This window comes from Tachysurus vachellii, chromosome 6, assembly GCF_030014155.1.
Source record: "Tachysurus vachellii isolate PV-2020 chromosome 6, HZAU_Pvac_v1, whole genome shotgun sequence".
NCBI classification, from domain to species: Eukaryota; Metazoa; Chordata; class Actinopteri; order Siluriformes; family Bagridae; genus Tachysurus; species Tachysurus vachellii.
This window is the reverse complement of record NC_083465.1, coordinates 27,865,113-27,882,198: the sequence shown is the minus strand read 5'-3', so window position 1 is coordinate 27,882,198 and position 17,086 is coordinate 27,865,113. Positions and strand designations below refer to the sequence as shown.

The 17,086-nt window shown below is 38.3% G+C and overlaps 1 protein-coding gene across 1 annotated transcript in view; it reads right to left on the bottom strand.

The window, feature by feature from the left end:
* LOC132847676 (uncharacterized) overlaps positions 1-17,086 on the bottom strand; it is a 240,621-nt gene that overhangs the window by 20,770 nt on the left and 202,765 nt on the right. The window contains 1 exon segment of the mRNA XM_060873178.1: positions 10,589-11,260. Within this exon segment, the coding sequence (XP_060729161.1) occupies positions 10,589-11,260 (672 nt within the window).

Sequence of the window (17,086 nt, the reverse complement as noted above, 5' to 3'; positions counted from 1 at the left end):
CGAGCAGAGTGCAAATCTACCGAAATGATGCTACACACACACACACACACACACACACACACACACACACACACACACACAAACACACACAAGCATTGGGCATTGCAATTCATTGGGCTTCCAAAAAAAAACAAAAACAATCATTTGTAAATATTTCACACTCACAGTTATATGCATTTGTCCAGCTAGAGACAATATCTTCTCTTCTCTTCTTCTCCTACCAACAATCTTTACACACACACACACACACACACACACACACACACACACACACACACACACACACACACACACACACACACACGTGTTTTCATATTCAAATCATATTTGTTTCCTCTCTCTTATTTATGAATTTAGTTGCATCAGTCAGCTTTGGCCTGGAGATATGCTGAGTAATGTTGACATTTATCAGTCAGTGGATATCCAAAATAATTTTTAATAATTTCTGTTTATTTTACTCAAAACATGGCAAAATTTCATAAAGGTTATCATTCATAAATTAAGTATAATAAAAAAACATAAGGAGGTAAACAAAGTTTTATTCACATGAAATTATGGCATGTTTTTGAATGTGTGTGTGTGTGTGTGTGTGTGTGTGTGTGTGTGTGTAGCCTGTTGTTGGTTGATCAGATGACATCAGGTGGCCAAAATAGATATTACAAGTGTAAAATAGATATTACACACAGAATGGTGATAATTGTAGAATTTTTGATTTATAAGCATTCAAGTCAATTTGGCCTGGAAAAAAAACAGGTTTTATTATTTGCTGACATTAAAAATGGTCAAAATGGTTTCAAAACAATCTCCTGCCTTTTGTGCCTCTATAGTGAAAATAATTCAGAATTTCTGGGTTTTTTTTTTTACTAAAAAATTAGGCATCTTTGTATATAAATAAGGTTTATTATAACAAATATATATATATATATATATATATATATATATATATATATATATATATATATATATATATATATATATATATATATATTGCTAAATATATGTTAATATGTTGGAAACAAGTTAGACTAAAAAGGTAAAAAAAAAAAAGGCTATCATATATACTTCATTTTTTATAAGCAGTCAAAACAGTCAAGGTCAAGTTGACTCAGCGCTCCTAATTTGTATAGGAGGACTCGTTATCACGTTAACTATGTTACCTGATCATTTGAGTGTTATAACTTCTATCCACCAATTGGAGGACAGTATCCACAATTTCATAGAGGGCCCATGTTCTAAACCCATTAATAATTCCACTTTATGTGAATATTCAGTCTGTTCTTTGCCTAATGTTGTACCCGAAGCTCACTGAATTATTTTTCTTTCAGCTCAAGTGGCTGAACTTGTTGGTTTAACAAGGGCATGTTGTCTGCTTTAAAACCAAGCATTTAGATTGGAGCCAGGCTCTGGTTTGGCCATGTCATGTCCTGAACGAACAGCAGCAGTCAGCTGTATCAGCCCAATGATAGGATCAGAAACCGTTCGATGTGCATGTCCAGCATAACTAGCCTGTTAGCCCGAGTACCGCTAGTACACCTTTTCACACCAATTATCTCTGCTGTACTTGTGATATAACATCATGTCTGTCACGTCTCTGCCTTTGAGTGCAGGTGAGGATACGTTCGAGCTGCACTCGGTGGAACTGGAGCTGGAGGCCGTGGAGAAATAGATCCGCGACCTACAGGTGAAGCAAGCCGAGCTGCGGGAGCGGAAAGCCGCACTGGAAGCTCCCCGGTCGGCCGCTGACCCGTCTCAGGTAAACTCCCGGCATGTAACTACTACTCCCTCCACATCTACTCCATGTGTTTCTCTGCCCAGGCCCAACGCACCCAGGAAGTGGCCTGGCCAGGGGCAGTTCACTCCGGCGCCAGGGCACCGCGGATCCTGGGTGCAGCAGCGGAGGACACATGCCGGGTCGAGAACCTCTCCCCCCCACCACTGCCGGTCTTCGAGATCCCCACCCGAAACCGCTTTGCCCCCCTTCGCGAGACAGCCCACGACACTGTGATCTTCGGAAACTCCATCGTCCGCCACGTCCGTGCTACTGTGGCTAAAGGTAAAGCTTGCACTCACTGCTTACCTGGTACCCGTGTTCTTGATGTCGCTGCACATGTACCTAGGGTCGTGAGCAGAAACACCGGAGCCATGGTCCTTCACGCCGGCTCGACGACACCAGCCTAAGGTAGTCGGAGATCCTGAAGAGAGACTTCAAGACCCTGGTGGAGACGGCTCGCAGCACAGTGCCCACGGCGAGGATCATCGTGTCCGGACCACTTCCAACGTACCAGCGAGGAATTGAAAGGTTCAGTAGACTTTTCGCTTTTAATGAATGGCTTCAGTCATGGTGTCAGGCTCAGAATCTACTCTTTGTCGATAATTGGAATGTTTTCTGGGAGCGTCCTAGGCTGTTCCGCGCTGACGGCCTGCACCCCAGCAGAGTTGGAGCGGAGATCCTCTCGGACCACATCTCCAGGGCACTGCACACCCTCTGACTGGTAAACTACGCTTTAAATTTAAATTTCATCAGCCCTCCTTCACCTCAACACATTGACACAGATGCACACATAGCTCACCCCATAGAAACTGTGTCTGTTCCCCGAGCAGTGAGATTCAAAAGTAATTATGTGAGACGTTCTCGAAATAATCTTACTGTAATTAGACCAGAAAAATGCCAAAAGAAACAAACAAAAACAGTTCATAAGATTTGGGCTTCTGAACATTAGATCACTTGCACCCAAAGCACTTATTGTAAATGAAATAATCTCAGAAAATAGCCTTACTGCACTCTGCCTTACCGAAACTTGGATTAAACCAAATGACTACATCGGACTAAATGAGTCTACACCATCAGGATATATCTATAAGCACGAGCCTCTTCAGACTGGTCGTGGAGCTGGTGTCGCCACTATTTTTAGTGTTTACCTTACTGTTACCCAGAGAACACAGTATAGATTTAATTCTTTTGAAGTGCTCGTCCTCAATGTTACACTATCGCACATGCACATGAAAAAATCCCTGATGTCTCTTGTGCTAGCAACCGTGTACAGACCCCCAGGGCCCTACACCGATTTTCTTAGAGAATTCACAGATTTTCTTTCTGACCTATTGGTTAGCTTTGATAAAGCATTAATTGTAGGAGATTTTAACATTCATGTCGACGACACAAATGATGCGTTAGGACTCACATTCATGGACTTACTAAACTCACTTGGGCTTAAACAAAACATCACTAGAGCAACTCACCGTCGTAATCATACATTAGATTTAATAATATCAAACAGAATAAATGTCACTGATATAGATATCATTCCTCAAAGTGATGACATCACAGACCACTACCTTATAATGTACACACTACCTGTAGAACAGACTAACTGTCTCTCACCACGTTATCGACTCGGTAGAACTATTATTCCGACCACTAAAGACAGATTCACAAATAACCTGCCTGATCTGTCTCAACTTCTTACTGTACCCTTAAACACAAACAATCTAGATGAAATTACTAACAGCATAGGCGCTACATTCACTCGTACATTAGACACTGTTGCCCCAATCAGATTACAGAAGGTTAGAGATAAAACGCTTGCACCTTGGTATAATAGTCATACTCACACCCTTAAGAGAGAAACCCGTAACCTTGAGAGAAAGTGGAGAAAAACTAAATTAGAGGTTTTTAGAATTGCGTATAAGGAAAGTATGTCCATCTATAGACATGCTCTAAAAGCTGCCAGGGCTGAGCACCTGAGCAAACTCATAGAAAATAACCAGAACAATCCCAGGTTTTTATTTAGTACAGTGGCTAGATTAACAAAACACCAGAAATCTGAACACATTATTCCATCACAGTTCAGTAGTGAGGATTTTATGAGATTCTTTACTGATAAAATCGAAAGTATCAGGAATAAAATAGGTGACACTCAATATATGAGAACAACTAGTGACCCAGTCTCACCTAAAGCTCTAGACACACAACTACATTGCTTTGCAAGTACAGGACAGGAAGAGTTACACAAACTTATTACAACAGCTAAATCAACAACTTGTTCATTAGACCCCATTCCAACTAAATTACTGAAAGAAGTGTTAAATTAAGCTGGTGAGCCTGTTCTTTATATTATTAACTCCTCGCTATCTTTAGGTTACGTCCCTAAGTCTTTCAAGTTGGCAGTTATTAGGCCACTCATCAAAAAACCTAATTTAGATCCAAATGAACTATCAAATTACAGACCTATTTCACACCTTCCATTTATGCCTAAAATACTCAAAAAGGTTGTGTCTGTTCAAATGAGCTCCTTCTTACAGGAGAACAATATCCTCGAAGAGTTTCAGTCAGGTTTCAGGCCCCACTATAGCACAGAAACTGCACTTGTGAAAGTCACAAATGACTTGTTCTTAGCTTTGGACCAAGACTGTATGTCACTATTAGTTCTACTTGACCTTAGTGCTGCATTCGACACTATAGATCACAACATTCTCCTAGATCGTTTACAAAATTACATAGGTATTCATGGACAAGCTTTAAGTTGGTTTAGATCCTACCTGTCTGACCGATACCATTTTGTAGAATTAGATGGTGAACCCTCCAGTTTACTACCAGTAAATCATGGGGTCCCTCAAGGATCAGTTCTAGGACCTCTGCTCTTTTCGATATACATGCTTCCATTAGGGAACATCATTAGAAGACATGGGATTAGTTTCCATTGCTTTGCTGACGACACACAGTTATATATCTCATCAAAACCAGATGAAATAACTAAATTGTCCAAATTAACTCAGTGCCTTAGAGAGATAAATGACTGGATGAGCTGTAATTTTCTGTTATTAAACTCTGATAAGACAGAAATACCACTTATAGGTCCAAAAACCAGTACACAGAAACTCTCACAATTTAACTTCCAATTAGAGGGATGTACTGTTACTAGTAGCTCGACAGTGAAAGACCTGGGTGTTATATTAGACAGCAACTTGTCCTTTGATAATCATGTCACCCATACCACAAAAACAGCCTTCTTTCACCTTAGAAATATTGCCAAGCTGAGAAACATCCTGTCTGTATCTGATGCTGAGAAACTAGTTCATGCTTTCATGACCTCTAGACTGGACTATTGTAATGCATTACTAGGTGGTTGTCCTGCATCTTTAATAAATAGGCTACAGTTAGTCCAAAATGCAGCTGCCAGAGTTCTCACTAGGACAAGAAAGTATGACCATATAACCCCAATTCTATAATCTCTACACTGGCTACCTGTTAAGTTTAGAATAGACTACAAACTGCTGCTACTAACATACAAGGCTCTTAACGGTTTAGCGCCCACGTATCTAACTAGTCTTCTATCACGTTACAATCCTTCACGCTCTCTGAGATCACAAAACTCAGGACTTCTGGTAGTTCCCAGAATATCTAAGTCTACTAAAGGCGGTAGAGCATTTTCTTATTTAGCTCCCAAACTCTGGAATAGTCTTCCTGATAGTGTTCAGGGCTCAGACACACTTTCCCAGTTTAAATGCAGATTAAAAACTCATCTCTTTAGTCAGGCATACACATAACACATCCCATTATATTTTGCACTATTACACTAGACTTGCACATTTTTATGAACAGCAGATATGTTAATCCCTCTGCACTGCTCTTCTCTTTTTCTACCCATGCCGAGACACCCAGACATTGTACCAGCTCCGATCATCTTCCGTGCGATGAAGTTTTTGGACCTCCGCTGAGATGAGGGCGACTCTGTGAGAATCCTGAGACATCTACAGATCTACCAGCTCCAGTTGGACTCTGTGATACTAAGAGGAGATCTGAACTCCATGTGATCCCTACACCAATACAACACTTGTCTGACTGTATATTTGTAATCACACCATCTAGTGTCACCCATATGAGGATGGGTTCCCCTTTGAGTCTGGTTCCTCTTAAGGTTTCTTCCTTACCAATTAAGGGAGTTTTCCTTGCCACTGCTGCCTGAGTCACCTCAGACTTGCTCACTGGGGATAAATACATATACATACATACATACTGTGAACTATATATATTTTTAATTTTTATTATATTAATTCTTTATATTACTCCTTATGTTTACCTTCTGCTGAGACAATGTCCATTGTAAAAAGTGCTATACAAATAAACTTGAATTGAATTGAAGTGAATTGAATTAATAGTGAACACCAAAAGCTACATCAGCATAGTGAATCAGTATATAGTTACTGCATGTCATGGTGTCCCTAAGGGGAGTGCACCCCTTAACCTGATTTTTTTTTTATTGAACAATTCTCAGGTTTTTATTGTTCTAAAAAAATGGGTGACACTTGTCTCTGTTCTAATGGTAGTGACGAGTTTTCCCTCAGCAGTGAATGTGATAGCTTTGGAAGAGGCCTCGGAAACTTTCTGTTTTATTAATGATGTTTTTCTCCATCTATTGATGATCTCATCATAGTACATGTTTGACCTAAACCAACACTGTTTTGTGGGTATGCGGTAGTGAAGCCTATACATTGTACATTGTAATTGGACTGGGTGCTGCTATCAAGTTGTTGTTGTCCCCAGTGTCTCTGTACATACCTAACCCTTCGGAAATTCCCAACTGAGAGTCCCCTGTGTTTTCATCCCTATAGCAGGTAATATGTTTCTTCATATTTTTACAGGTATACCTTTGCTGACCCCTGGACTTCACTATATGGTGTGGTACAATGGTTCATGGTCCTTGGAGGAGACACCTCAGCCACACTTATTAAAATAAATATTTTGACATATATGTTCTTGTCCATAGTGAATGATACTGAACAAGCTCTGCAGTTTGTCAATGGTAACTTAAAGGCTATGAGAGACATAGTTATTCAAAATAGGACATCTTGATTGCAGAGTGGTGGTGTCTAAGATGTTTAACACCTCATTCTGTTTATTTATTTCTAATAATGTTCACATCACCACCAATATCATTCAAAATATGCGAGAAGCTGGGTGATCTGTAGGTGCCCTATTTAACATTTTCATGGCAGTTCCACTCAGTAAGATGAAGTCATGCTTTTTGTTAGAGAAGACCACCCTCTGAACTCTGGCATGCACAGCTGCACAGACTTAAAGGGTGACTGGTATTTGAGGTTGGGACCTAAGAGGGCATTGCTATATTTTGAGTTTATTTTTGCACTCTCTGTCCTGGGCTGACTGTGTCACATTTGTTTATGACCAAATCTTATGACCATGTCATCCTTTGTTTTGTCCTAGATATTCTTTCTGTTCTGTTTTGATAAACAGGTACCAAACACATACATTCTAAGAGTTTCTTTTTCTATAATTTAGATAATTTTTGTAATAAACTTACCAAACTGACAATAAGCATGTCAACCACCATGTCAGTTTCTGCTGAAATCTTTTGTTCATCATTAGATATCACTGAATATTACACCTATGTTTTCTAGAAATACACCCTGTTCATCTGATTCAATTTCAAAGATATTTGTTATTCAGACATTGTCTTTGCATGGTTCTTTTGCAATATCATCCATGACATCAGCAGAGGTAGCAGCAGCAGCAGCACTGCCCCAGTGCTGCTTGTTAGGCCAACTCATATGCTGCATTGTTTCTTCTACTTTCAAAAGTACTGCCTGCTCTTTTGTACTGTACATGTAACAATTGTGATTTTTGCTTCACAAATCAAGTTTACATTTATGAGATTTGGCAGAAGCTTTGAATCACTGAATTCTTCAAAACTATTTCAATAGGTCACAGACTAAGGAAAGCATCAGTCTAAAACATTGGGAGGAAACATAGAACATTCTTAAATACATGCAGGAAAAACACAAGTTTCAGTTAATTTCAGGAAGACAGAGGCTCAGGGGAAGCTCATTTCACTACCTTAGTGCCAGAACAAAAATCTTGATGTCACACATGGCTCAAATATGCAACAAGTAGAAATTACAGACTGCCTCAAACGGACTCTGATAAATAATGAAGTACTTCATGTATTTTGTCACTGCTAAACCAGAAGAAACTTCTTGTTAATTAAGATAATCATCGTCATCATTTTATCTTCTTATGGACAATAAAAGGAGATGACAATGAAGTAGCTCAAAAAATGATTTATTACAGCCATAACCAACAGAAAAACAAGTAACAAGAATCAATAATGTTTGCGATCCAATGAGTGAAGAGTACTAACAGAATAAAAATGTCAGGAAAACAAGAAAACACAAAACTGGAGAGCATCTGGTAAATTCCTAAGAAGTGGCTTAGCAGCCCCCTCTTTAACCACCACACCTTGTTTAAATGCGATGCCATGATTAAATTAAGGGGTGTTCAAGTCATGCCCCAGCCAATCAGACAAACAAAAGTAAAAAAATAAAACAACCAAAACCAGAACAACCAATCCATAAAATAAAGACCTCTCCGTGCCCAGGTGGAACCAAAGTGATGACTGAACAATTGCATTGAACATGGTTCATGGTTCAGCCCTCTAGGCCACTAAGGATGACCATCTACAAAAAAGTTAGATCTGTGTGTGGTAGTGGTTGACTTTCCAAGTCCTGCCATGCACTTGTTAAAGTTACAAATGACTTGTTCTTAGCTTCGGACAAAGACTGTATGTCACTATTAGTTCTACTTGACCTTAGTGCTGCATTCGACACTATAGATCACAACATTCTCCTAGATCGCTTACAAAATTACACAGGTATTCATGGACAGGCTTTAAGTTGGTTTAGATCCTACCTGTCTGATCGATACCATTTTGTAGAATTAAATGGTGAATCCTCCAGCTTATTACCAGTTAATTATGGGGTCCCTCAAGGATCAGTTCTAGGACCTCTGCTCTTCTCGATATACATGCTTCCATTAGGGAACATTATTAGAAGACATGGGATTAGCTTCCATTGCTATGCCGACGACACACAGTTATACATCTCCTCAAAACCAGATGAAATAACTAAATTGTCGAAATTAACTCAATGCCTTAGAGAGATAAAAGACTGGATGAGCTGTAACTTTCTGTTGTTAAACTCTGATAAGACAGAAACACTACTTATAGGCCCAAAAACTAGTACACAGAAACTCTCACAACTTAATTTCCAATTAGAGGGATGTACTGTTACTAGTAGCTCGACAGTGAAAGACCTGGGTGTTATATTAGACAGTAACTTGTCTTTTGAAAATCACGTCGCCCAAACCACAAAAACAGCCTTCTTCCACCTCAGAAATATTGCCAAGCTGAGAAACATCCTGTCTGTATCTGATGCTGAGAAGCTAGTTCACGCTTTCATGACCTCTAGACTGGACTATTGTAATGCATTACTAGGTGGTTGTCCTGCATCTTTAATAAATAGGCTACAGTTAGTCCAAAATGCAGCTGCCAGAGTTCTCACTAGGACAAGAAAGTATGACCATATAACCCCAATTTTATCATCTCTACACTGGCTACCTGTTAAGTTTAGAATTGATTACAAACTGCTGCTACTTACGTACAAGGCTCTTAATGGTTTAGCTCCCATGTATCTAACTAGTCTTCTAACACGTTACAATCCTTCACGCTCTCTGAGATCACAAAACTCAGGACTCCTGGTAGTCCCCAGAATATCTAAGTCTGCTAAAGGCGGAAGAGCGTTCTCTTATTTAGCTCCCAAACTTTGGAATAGTCTTCCTGATAGTGTTCGGGGCTCAGACACACTTTCACAGTTTAAATGTAGATTGAAAACTCATTTCTTTAGTCAGGCATACACATAATACATCCCATAAATATTGTGCACTATCACACTAGACTTGCACATTCTTATGAACAGCAGATATGTTAATCCCTATGCACTGCTCTTCTCTTCTCTTTTTCTACCCATGCTGAGACACCCATGCTAAGATCGTCTTCCGTGCGTTGAAATTTCTGGACCTCCACTGAGACAAGGCTGACTCTGTGAGAACCCTGAGACATCTACAGATCCACCGGCTCCAGTTGGACTCTGTGATACTTGTATATTTGTAACCACACCATCTAGTGTCACCCATATGAGGATGGGTTCCCCTTGAGTCTGGTTCCTCTCAAGGTTTCTTCCTTTACCAATCTAAGGGAGTTTTTCCTTGCCACTGTTGCCTGAGTCACCTCAGACTTGCTCATTGGGGACAAATACACATACACACATACATACATACATACACACTGTGAACTGTATATATCTTGAATTTTTATTATATTAATTCTTTATACTTCTCCTTATGTTTATCTTTTGTTTTATGTTTATGTTCTGTAAAGCTGCTTTGTGACAATGTCCATTGTAAAAAGCGCTATACAAATAAACTTGAATTGAATTGAATTGAATTCATGGTGCTAGTAGAAGTTATCAAACAGTCATGTTGCTCACCATCCAAAATGGTCATCCTCCTGTCTGACAGATTAACTGTCTGGTCCCTCTTAATTGTCAACTCTGGTAAAGAAAGTATCACATCATAGCCTCTCTCACACACATGAGAGATTATTGGCTGCTAACTCCATTACTGAGATGAAATGGCATCAGAAAACCCCTGTTTATCTGACACATACAATTGTAAAGGTTTATTGTAATCACAGCTAGCTAAAACTGTAGCAGTATAAAGGTCCTTCAAAATTTCAATGATACGGCTTCTCTCCTGTGTGAATGCGTTGGTGAGTTTTCAAATTACTTGATTGTGTAAAACTCTTCCCACAGTGTAAGCACTGATAGGGTTTCTCTCCTGTGTGAATGCGCTCGTGGGTTTTTAATACATCTGAACTTCTAAAACTCTTCCCACAGTGTGAGCAGTGAAATGGCTTCTCTCCTGTGTGAATGCGTTGGTGGTTTTTTAAATGACTTGATTGTGTAAAACTCTTCCCACAGTGTAAGCACTGATATGGTTTCTCTCCTGTGTGAATACGCTCGTGGGTTTTTAATTCACTTGATGTTCCAAAATTCTTCCAACAGTGTGAGCAAACATATGGCTTCAGTCCTTTGTGAATGCGCTCATGGACTTTTAAATCATCTGCGTCTCTAAAACCCTTCCCACAGTGTGAACAGCAATAAGGCTTCTCTCCTGTGTGAATGCGCTCATGTTTTTTGAGATTCCAACGGATAGCAAAACATTTTTCACATTCTGAGCACTGATACGACTTTACTCCTGAGTGAACAAGCTTATGTTTGTTTAAGTTACTTAGATGTGTAAAACTCTGTCCACATTGTGAACAGCAATATGGTTTCTCTCCTGTGTGAATGTACATGTGTTGTTTGAGAATATAGGAGTTGGCAAAACTCTTCCCACACTGTGAGCAGTAGTGAATCATTTTCTTGCCCATTCTGCACAAATCCCTCAGTGGTGATTTATTGTGTGAAGACAGCCAGATGACGATGTTTCACTGTGTAGCAGAACAGTAGACAAAACATCTTAGATTATTAGGTGCTAAACAAGTATCATGTGCTTTATTCCTCATCACAGAAACTGAAAAGTTGCAAGTAAATAAACAAGGCCAAAACTCATGCTGAAGAGTTTAATGCTATCTAGAAAGCTATCAATGTTTAGTTAAATATACAGCTTCCCAGAGCTGCCACCAAGTGTCCTGGACAAGAGTTTTAAGGTTATGTTGCATGGTTTCTGGTCTTTTAGTGGCTTTACAGGTAAAATCTAACTTTGTTCTTTAGCAATACTATATAAGAGAGGATTATTTTTTCTAATAACAGAACCATTCTATAACTGAACATATGCTGCCAAACTATAAATATAACCCATCGACCTTCAGCATAAAGTCTATTGTTGCAAATATAATATTTGAAAGTAACGATGATCAAATAAACACAAAAGTCTAAGAAACTGCAACGTCACAGTAATGTTTAGAGAATATCAAATTAAATGCATTATTTATTTATTTATTTGATTTATCTAAAGAAAGAAAGAAAAAAGACTTACCAAGTTGATGTGATCTTTTTCTTAAATCCCAGTAATTTCTCAGCAGTCTTCTCAGTGAGGACCTCAACTAAAATGTCAGGGTGTCTCCTTTAAGTACACCTGAGGACAAAGACACAGTCCAACAACAGGCCATTACACAGCCATTGGTCAACTATTAGCACCTTTATTATCTAAGTCTGTGGTTTGGCAGGTAAACGTCTATAACTATCTGGTCAATTAAAGATATGCAAAGTGACTGGAGGGATTGTTCTTATATCAGTGTATGGAGAACAAATTATTAAGAATCTTATATGTAAGTAAGTGTATAAGATTCATACGAAAATTCTGCTACATCAGTGTTTCACATTAGGACAAACTAGTCTAATACACAACATATTTATGGCAGAATTACAGCCAACTACAACTGAGAAAATACTGTAACATTTAAAGAAAATAAAATGGAGCAAACTTTGACATTGCTGCACACACTGACATGCAGAAGCAAATGTGTAAATACATAATCCTTTGTTACAATATAGAGGAATTTGAGTCCCAGTACAAGTTGTGATCAATATATTGGTTTAATTTGACATTTGTATTGTCTGAATAAGTTTCAAAATAAAAGTATAAACATCACATTATTCATACTTTGATCCATTTATTAAATAAACATTTTTATGGAAAATACTATTTTCATACATTATATGCTGTAAATTTATGGACATTCTCTGTAAATTAACAACCCAGCTGTTATTTTTCCACATTATGCCAATAATGACAAAGTAAGGTTTACAGATTTTCACTGAAAGTTATTATATTTTTAATATACACTTTTTTTTTTACATAGAAATGTATGTAAAATTAACAATTATCTGCATTTAAACTTGTTGCTCATTATGTAAAGGGTTTTGACCGCACAAGTCATTTTATATTTATGTTTACTTTTACATTCAAACTCTGCAATTCTGCACTCAAATTCACCATCTGAGGGAAAAATAAATTGCATTTAAAACTAAGAAAAACAGCACATGGAGAAATAAAAAAAAATAAAAAAATCCCACACACACCCCACAACATCATTCAACATTTATGTGAATTTAAGTAAATGCTAGATAATTATGAGAGAATAAAATATGGTTCACATCTCACAAGTTCCTCCAAAAGCTTATTTTTTGTGTTCTCAGTCACACTTTGTTGGCGTATATTTATTATTGTCATAGCTGTGTATTCAATATGACCACTTAAGTTGTGATAGTGAGAGACTGAGTGCATCTGTTCACACTGATTTCAATAGCAGATATCTTATTATAATGTCCATTGGTATCAAACTTAATAGTTTTATGAATACATGTTTTAAGTTATGATATACCACCACTGGCACGCCATCGGGACTGTGGTTATAGTGGCCTCGAGGGGTGTGGCCCCGCTGCGGCAGGCGTCCCTTATTTTTCTGTATTGAAGGTGGCAAACCTATTAAGGTCCCACCTGCAACAATTAATAGGAACTTCTAACAAGAATCATAAAGCAGTGAATATAAGCTTTAGTTAAGTGAAAAAATTACATTTAACAAGTTGTGATAACGTTAACCTATTCAATAAATTAACTATTTATTCATTACAAATAAAAAAAGTCTTTAAAGTCACATTTCCCAGTCAACCGGCTACACTGTCAAACAAAAAATGACATGTCTACCTTCAGCATCAAGACTATTGTTGCAAATGTAATATTTAAAAGTAACATCATACTTAATATTTTTAAGGAATATAAAAACACAACATTTCCTATCGACCATGCTAAGGTTTACCTGTTTCTTTCATTACTTGTTTGTATTAGGTATTTTTCAGGAAACTAAGAAATAATTAACTGCAACATCACAGTTATTTATTTAATTATTTAATGAAAGAAAACTTGAAGTGATATTATTCCTAAATCACAATAATTTCACAGCAGTCTTCTCAGTAAGGACCTAAATTAAAATTACAACGGCCATTTCACAGCCATTAGCCAACTATTACCACCTTATCATCTGAGTCTGGGTTGTTGCTTGTGAACGAACAGAACCATCAGGTCAGTTAAAGATATGCGAAAGGCCTGGATAGATTGTTCCCATATCAGGGTATAGAGAACAAAATATTTGATTATTCTATTATATCTAATATATTTAATACAAAAATATGCTTTCATGAAATGAAGCAGGATTATACGGAAAAACTAGTAAGCCTAAACCACAACACATATTTATGGCAGAATACAGCCAACTACAACTGAGAAAATTCTGTAAAATTTAACGCATATAAAAGGAGTAAACTTTGCCATTGTGTTAATAGGACATTATTTCAGATGTATATCTAAATTCACCACTAGTAAATTCATTTCTTTAAAAGTTTCAATAAGCGTCATTAAGGTTTTACATTAAGAAGTACAAGGGTTCTAAATTGTCCTAAATTATAAATGCTGCTCTTCATAGTGACCAAATTCAGATGATCTTGGTTACAGTCGATAGTTTGTATATAAATAATTAAACATTTATAGAACAGTGGTAAGTTTCTGTTGAATGTTCAATATGAGCATATGAGTCCTGGCATAAGAACCTACTGTAACAGTGTTTACTGATTTATCATATCAGCAGTTAGAAGGTACATATCATATATGTGCATGACACTCATCTACAGTTCAGATTATCCACTGAAACAATACTGTGATCACCATCTGGCACATAAATGTCCCACAAAACCCTAAAATAAAACATTGAAGACAGATATTTTAAACAGCTTGTTTGAAGGTTAAATGCATCTTCCATGACCTCCTCCAATACTAATTTGTGATAAATATTTGAAAATATAACTAAATTAGCTGAGGTCAACTTTAGATTTATTAGTAGTACTAATAGCATTTAGGTAACTTCAAGCACATTTCTTGTTTATTTTTATTTTGTTCAATTCAATATATTTGTTTAGCACATTTAACAATTGATATTGTTTCATAGCAGCTTCATAAAAGTATAGAAACAGAATAAAAATGTTTATTATTATTATTAAGATCCATATCCAACATCATTCTACCAATATAACCACTATCCCTCCTTTGTACATGTCCAGAGCATCTTAATCTCTGTCCTTGTCCCAAAAACAGCCAACCAGAACTGTCCCTCTGAGGTTTTCGTTCATAATAAACATGTTATTATCGTGTGCACAGAAGTCAAGTCAAGTCAAGAAGCTTTTATTGTCATTTCAACCATATATAGCTGTTACAGTACACAGTGAAATGAGACATTTCTCCAGGATCATGGTGTTACATAAAACAAAGACAGGGCTAAGACTTAGTAAGTTAGTCCTAGATACATAAAGTGCAACTGTGCACTGTGTGGCTAGGACAGTTGCAAACATATGACCAAAAGTTTGTGGACACCACATCAGAACACTAAATTCAGCTTGCTGAACATGTTTCGAACTCTTTTCCAAAATGTGATAAATGCCAAAATAAAAAAAAACGAGTTTGTCATGTCATTTTGCTGTGTTGTGAACCTATATATTGCTCCATCAATGTTTCATGCCAAAACGCTATATTTCCTTGTTTAAAATGTACTCCAAGATGCAGTTCCTTTCCAAACCGCGATAAGCGCCAAACCTGTTTTTTGCCTAAACGCTATATGTCCTCTCGACCAATCAGAATCCGGTGAGCGTTCAACGCAATCCAACATGGCGGCGGTCTGAGGCGAGAGATGTTTGTTTGTGCGCAGTCTTCAAAATGAGTGTTTTTAACTGTAATAACAATTTTGATGGCCTGGATGAGCCAGTGAAACCTACTGAGGGGGGTAGAAAACGCCGACTGGACAAAGAAAACCACAAAAAACAACTAAAAAAGAAGGTTCGTCACTCAGGGGGCGCGTTAATACCAACAGTGGGATGTCAACACAAGGCTGCGACCGGTTTCTGTCAGGCTGAGAAGCTGTCACCAGACGACCTAATGATAAATTTCAACAAGTTTTATGAAAGAGCAAACAAGGTTGAACAGGACAGGGCCATTCTTCATCTCATGGACATAACGCAAGTGAAAAGCAGCGTCTTAAAAAACCGGATCGTATCAGTCAAGTTCAGTCTTTTGTGCAGCAGTCAGATGCATGAACTTTTTGAGGCTCAGAACCATGCTCAGACCAGCTACTCCCTCTATTACTCTGTGTTCTCCAAGGACTTCAATCTTGGCTTCGGTCACCCAGCTACAGATGCATGCTCTGATTGTGCCAAGTACAAGATCAGGATTACAGATCCAAACCTAACTGAGACTGAGAAGAGGATGGAATCTGCATCATTCATTTTGCATGGTCGCAGAGCGCGCATGTTTTATGACCTGTTAGGCAGGGTTGCAGAAGGTCATGTGAACCTCTGTTTTGATATGATGCAAAACATGGTCCTTCCAAAAACCCCAATAGGACAGGCCTATTACTCACGGCAGATGTGTCTGTACCTGTTTGGTGTTGTTGCGCACCATGGTGAGAACAGTCAGCAGAATAAAGATGATGTCCATCTCTACGTGTGGCAGGAGAATGAGAGTAGCAAAAACAGCAATATGCTTGCTTCTGCGCTGAGTGACTGCCTTAAGGTTCGACTTCAGGACAAAGTAAGCAGATCCAGGGGACTTCGTCTGTTCAGCGACTCTTGTTTTGGGCAAAACAAAAACATGAACATGGTGTCCATGCTCATGGAACTTCGTCAGTTTTTTCCCAACCTTGCAATAGAGCACACCTTTCCAGTAAGAGGCCACAGTTTTTTCCCAGCAGACCGAGTCTTTGGCAGAATTGAGCAGATCAGGAAAATTGACACAATTCTGCTACCACAGGAATACCATGCCATCCTGCAGCAATTCGGCCACGTTCACGTTTATGGCACAGACTGGGAGGCATTTGATTATAGGTCAGCCACAAAAGAGTGTGTTAAGGCTCAGAAGAGCTTTAAAATCAGTGAAGCATGCATGCTTGACTTGAGTACCAACAAGGTTGGTTTAAAGACAACTTACAATGGGGAGTATTGTTTCCATAGTGTATTAAAGCGGGGCAAGCGGTGGGCTGACCTGAAACCTGAGTTACTTCCAAAGCGGACCTCTGTAAAGGCTGCAAAGAAGCGCGATGTGCTAGCACTATAAGGAGCAATAGGTGTTTCTGATGTCGTGAGGGCTTTTTATGATGATGCACTGTTTCAGGTGACTGACAATGCAGGCCAG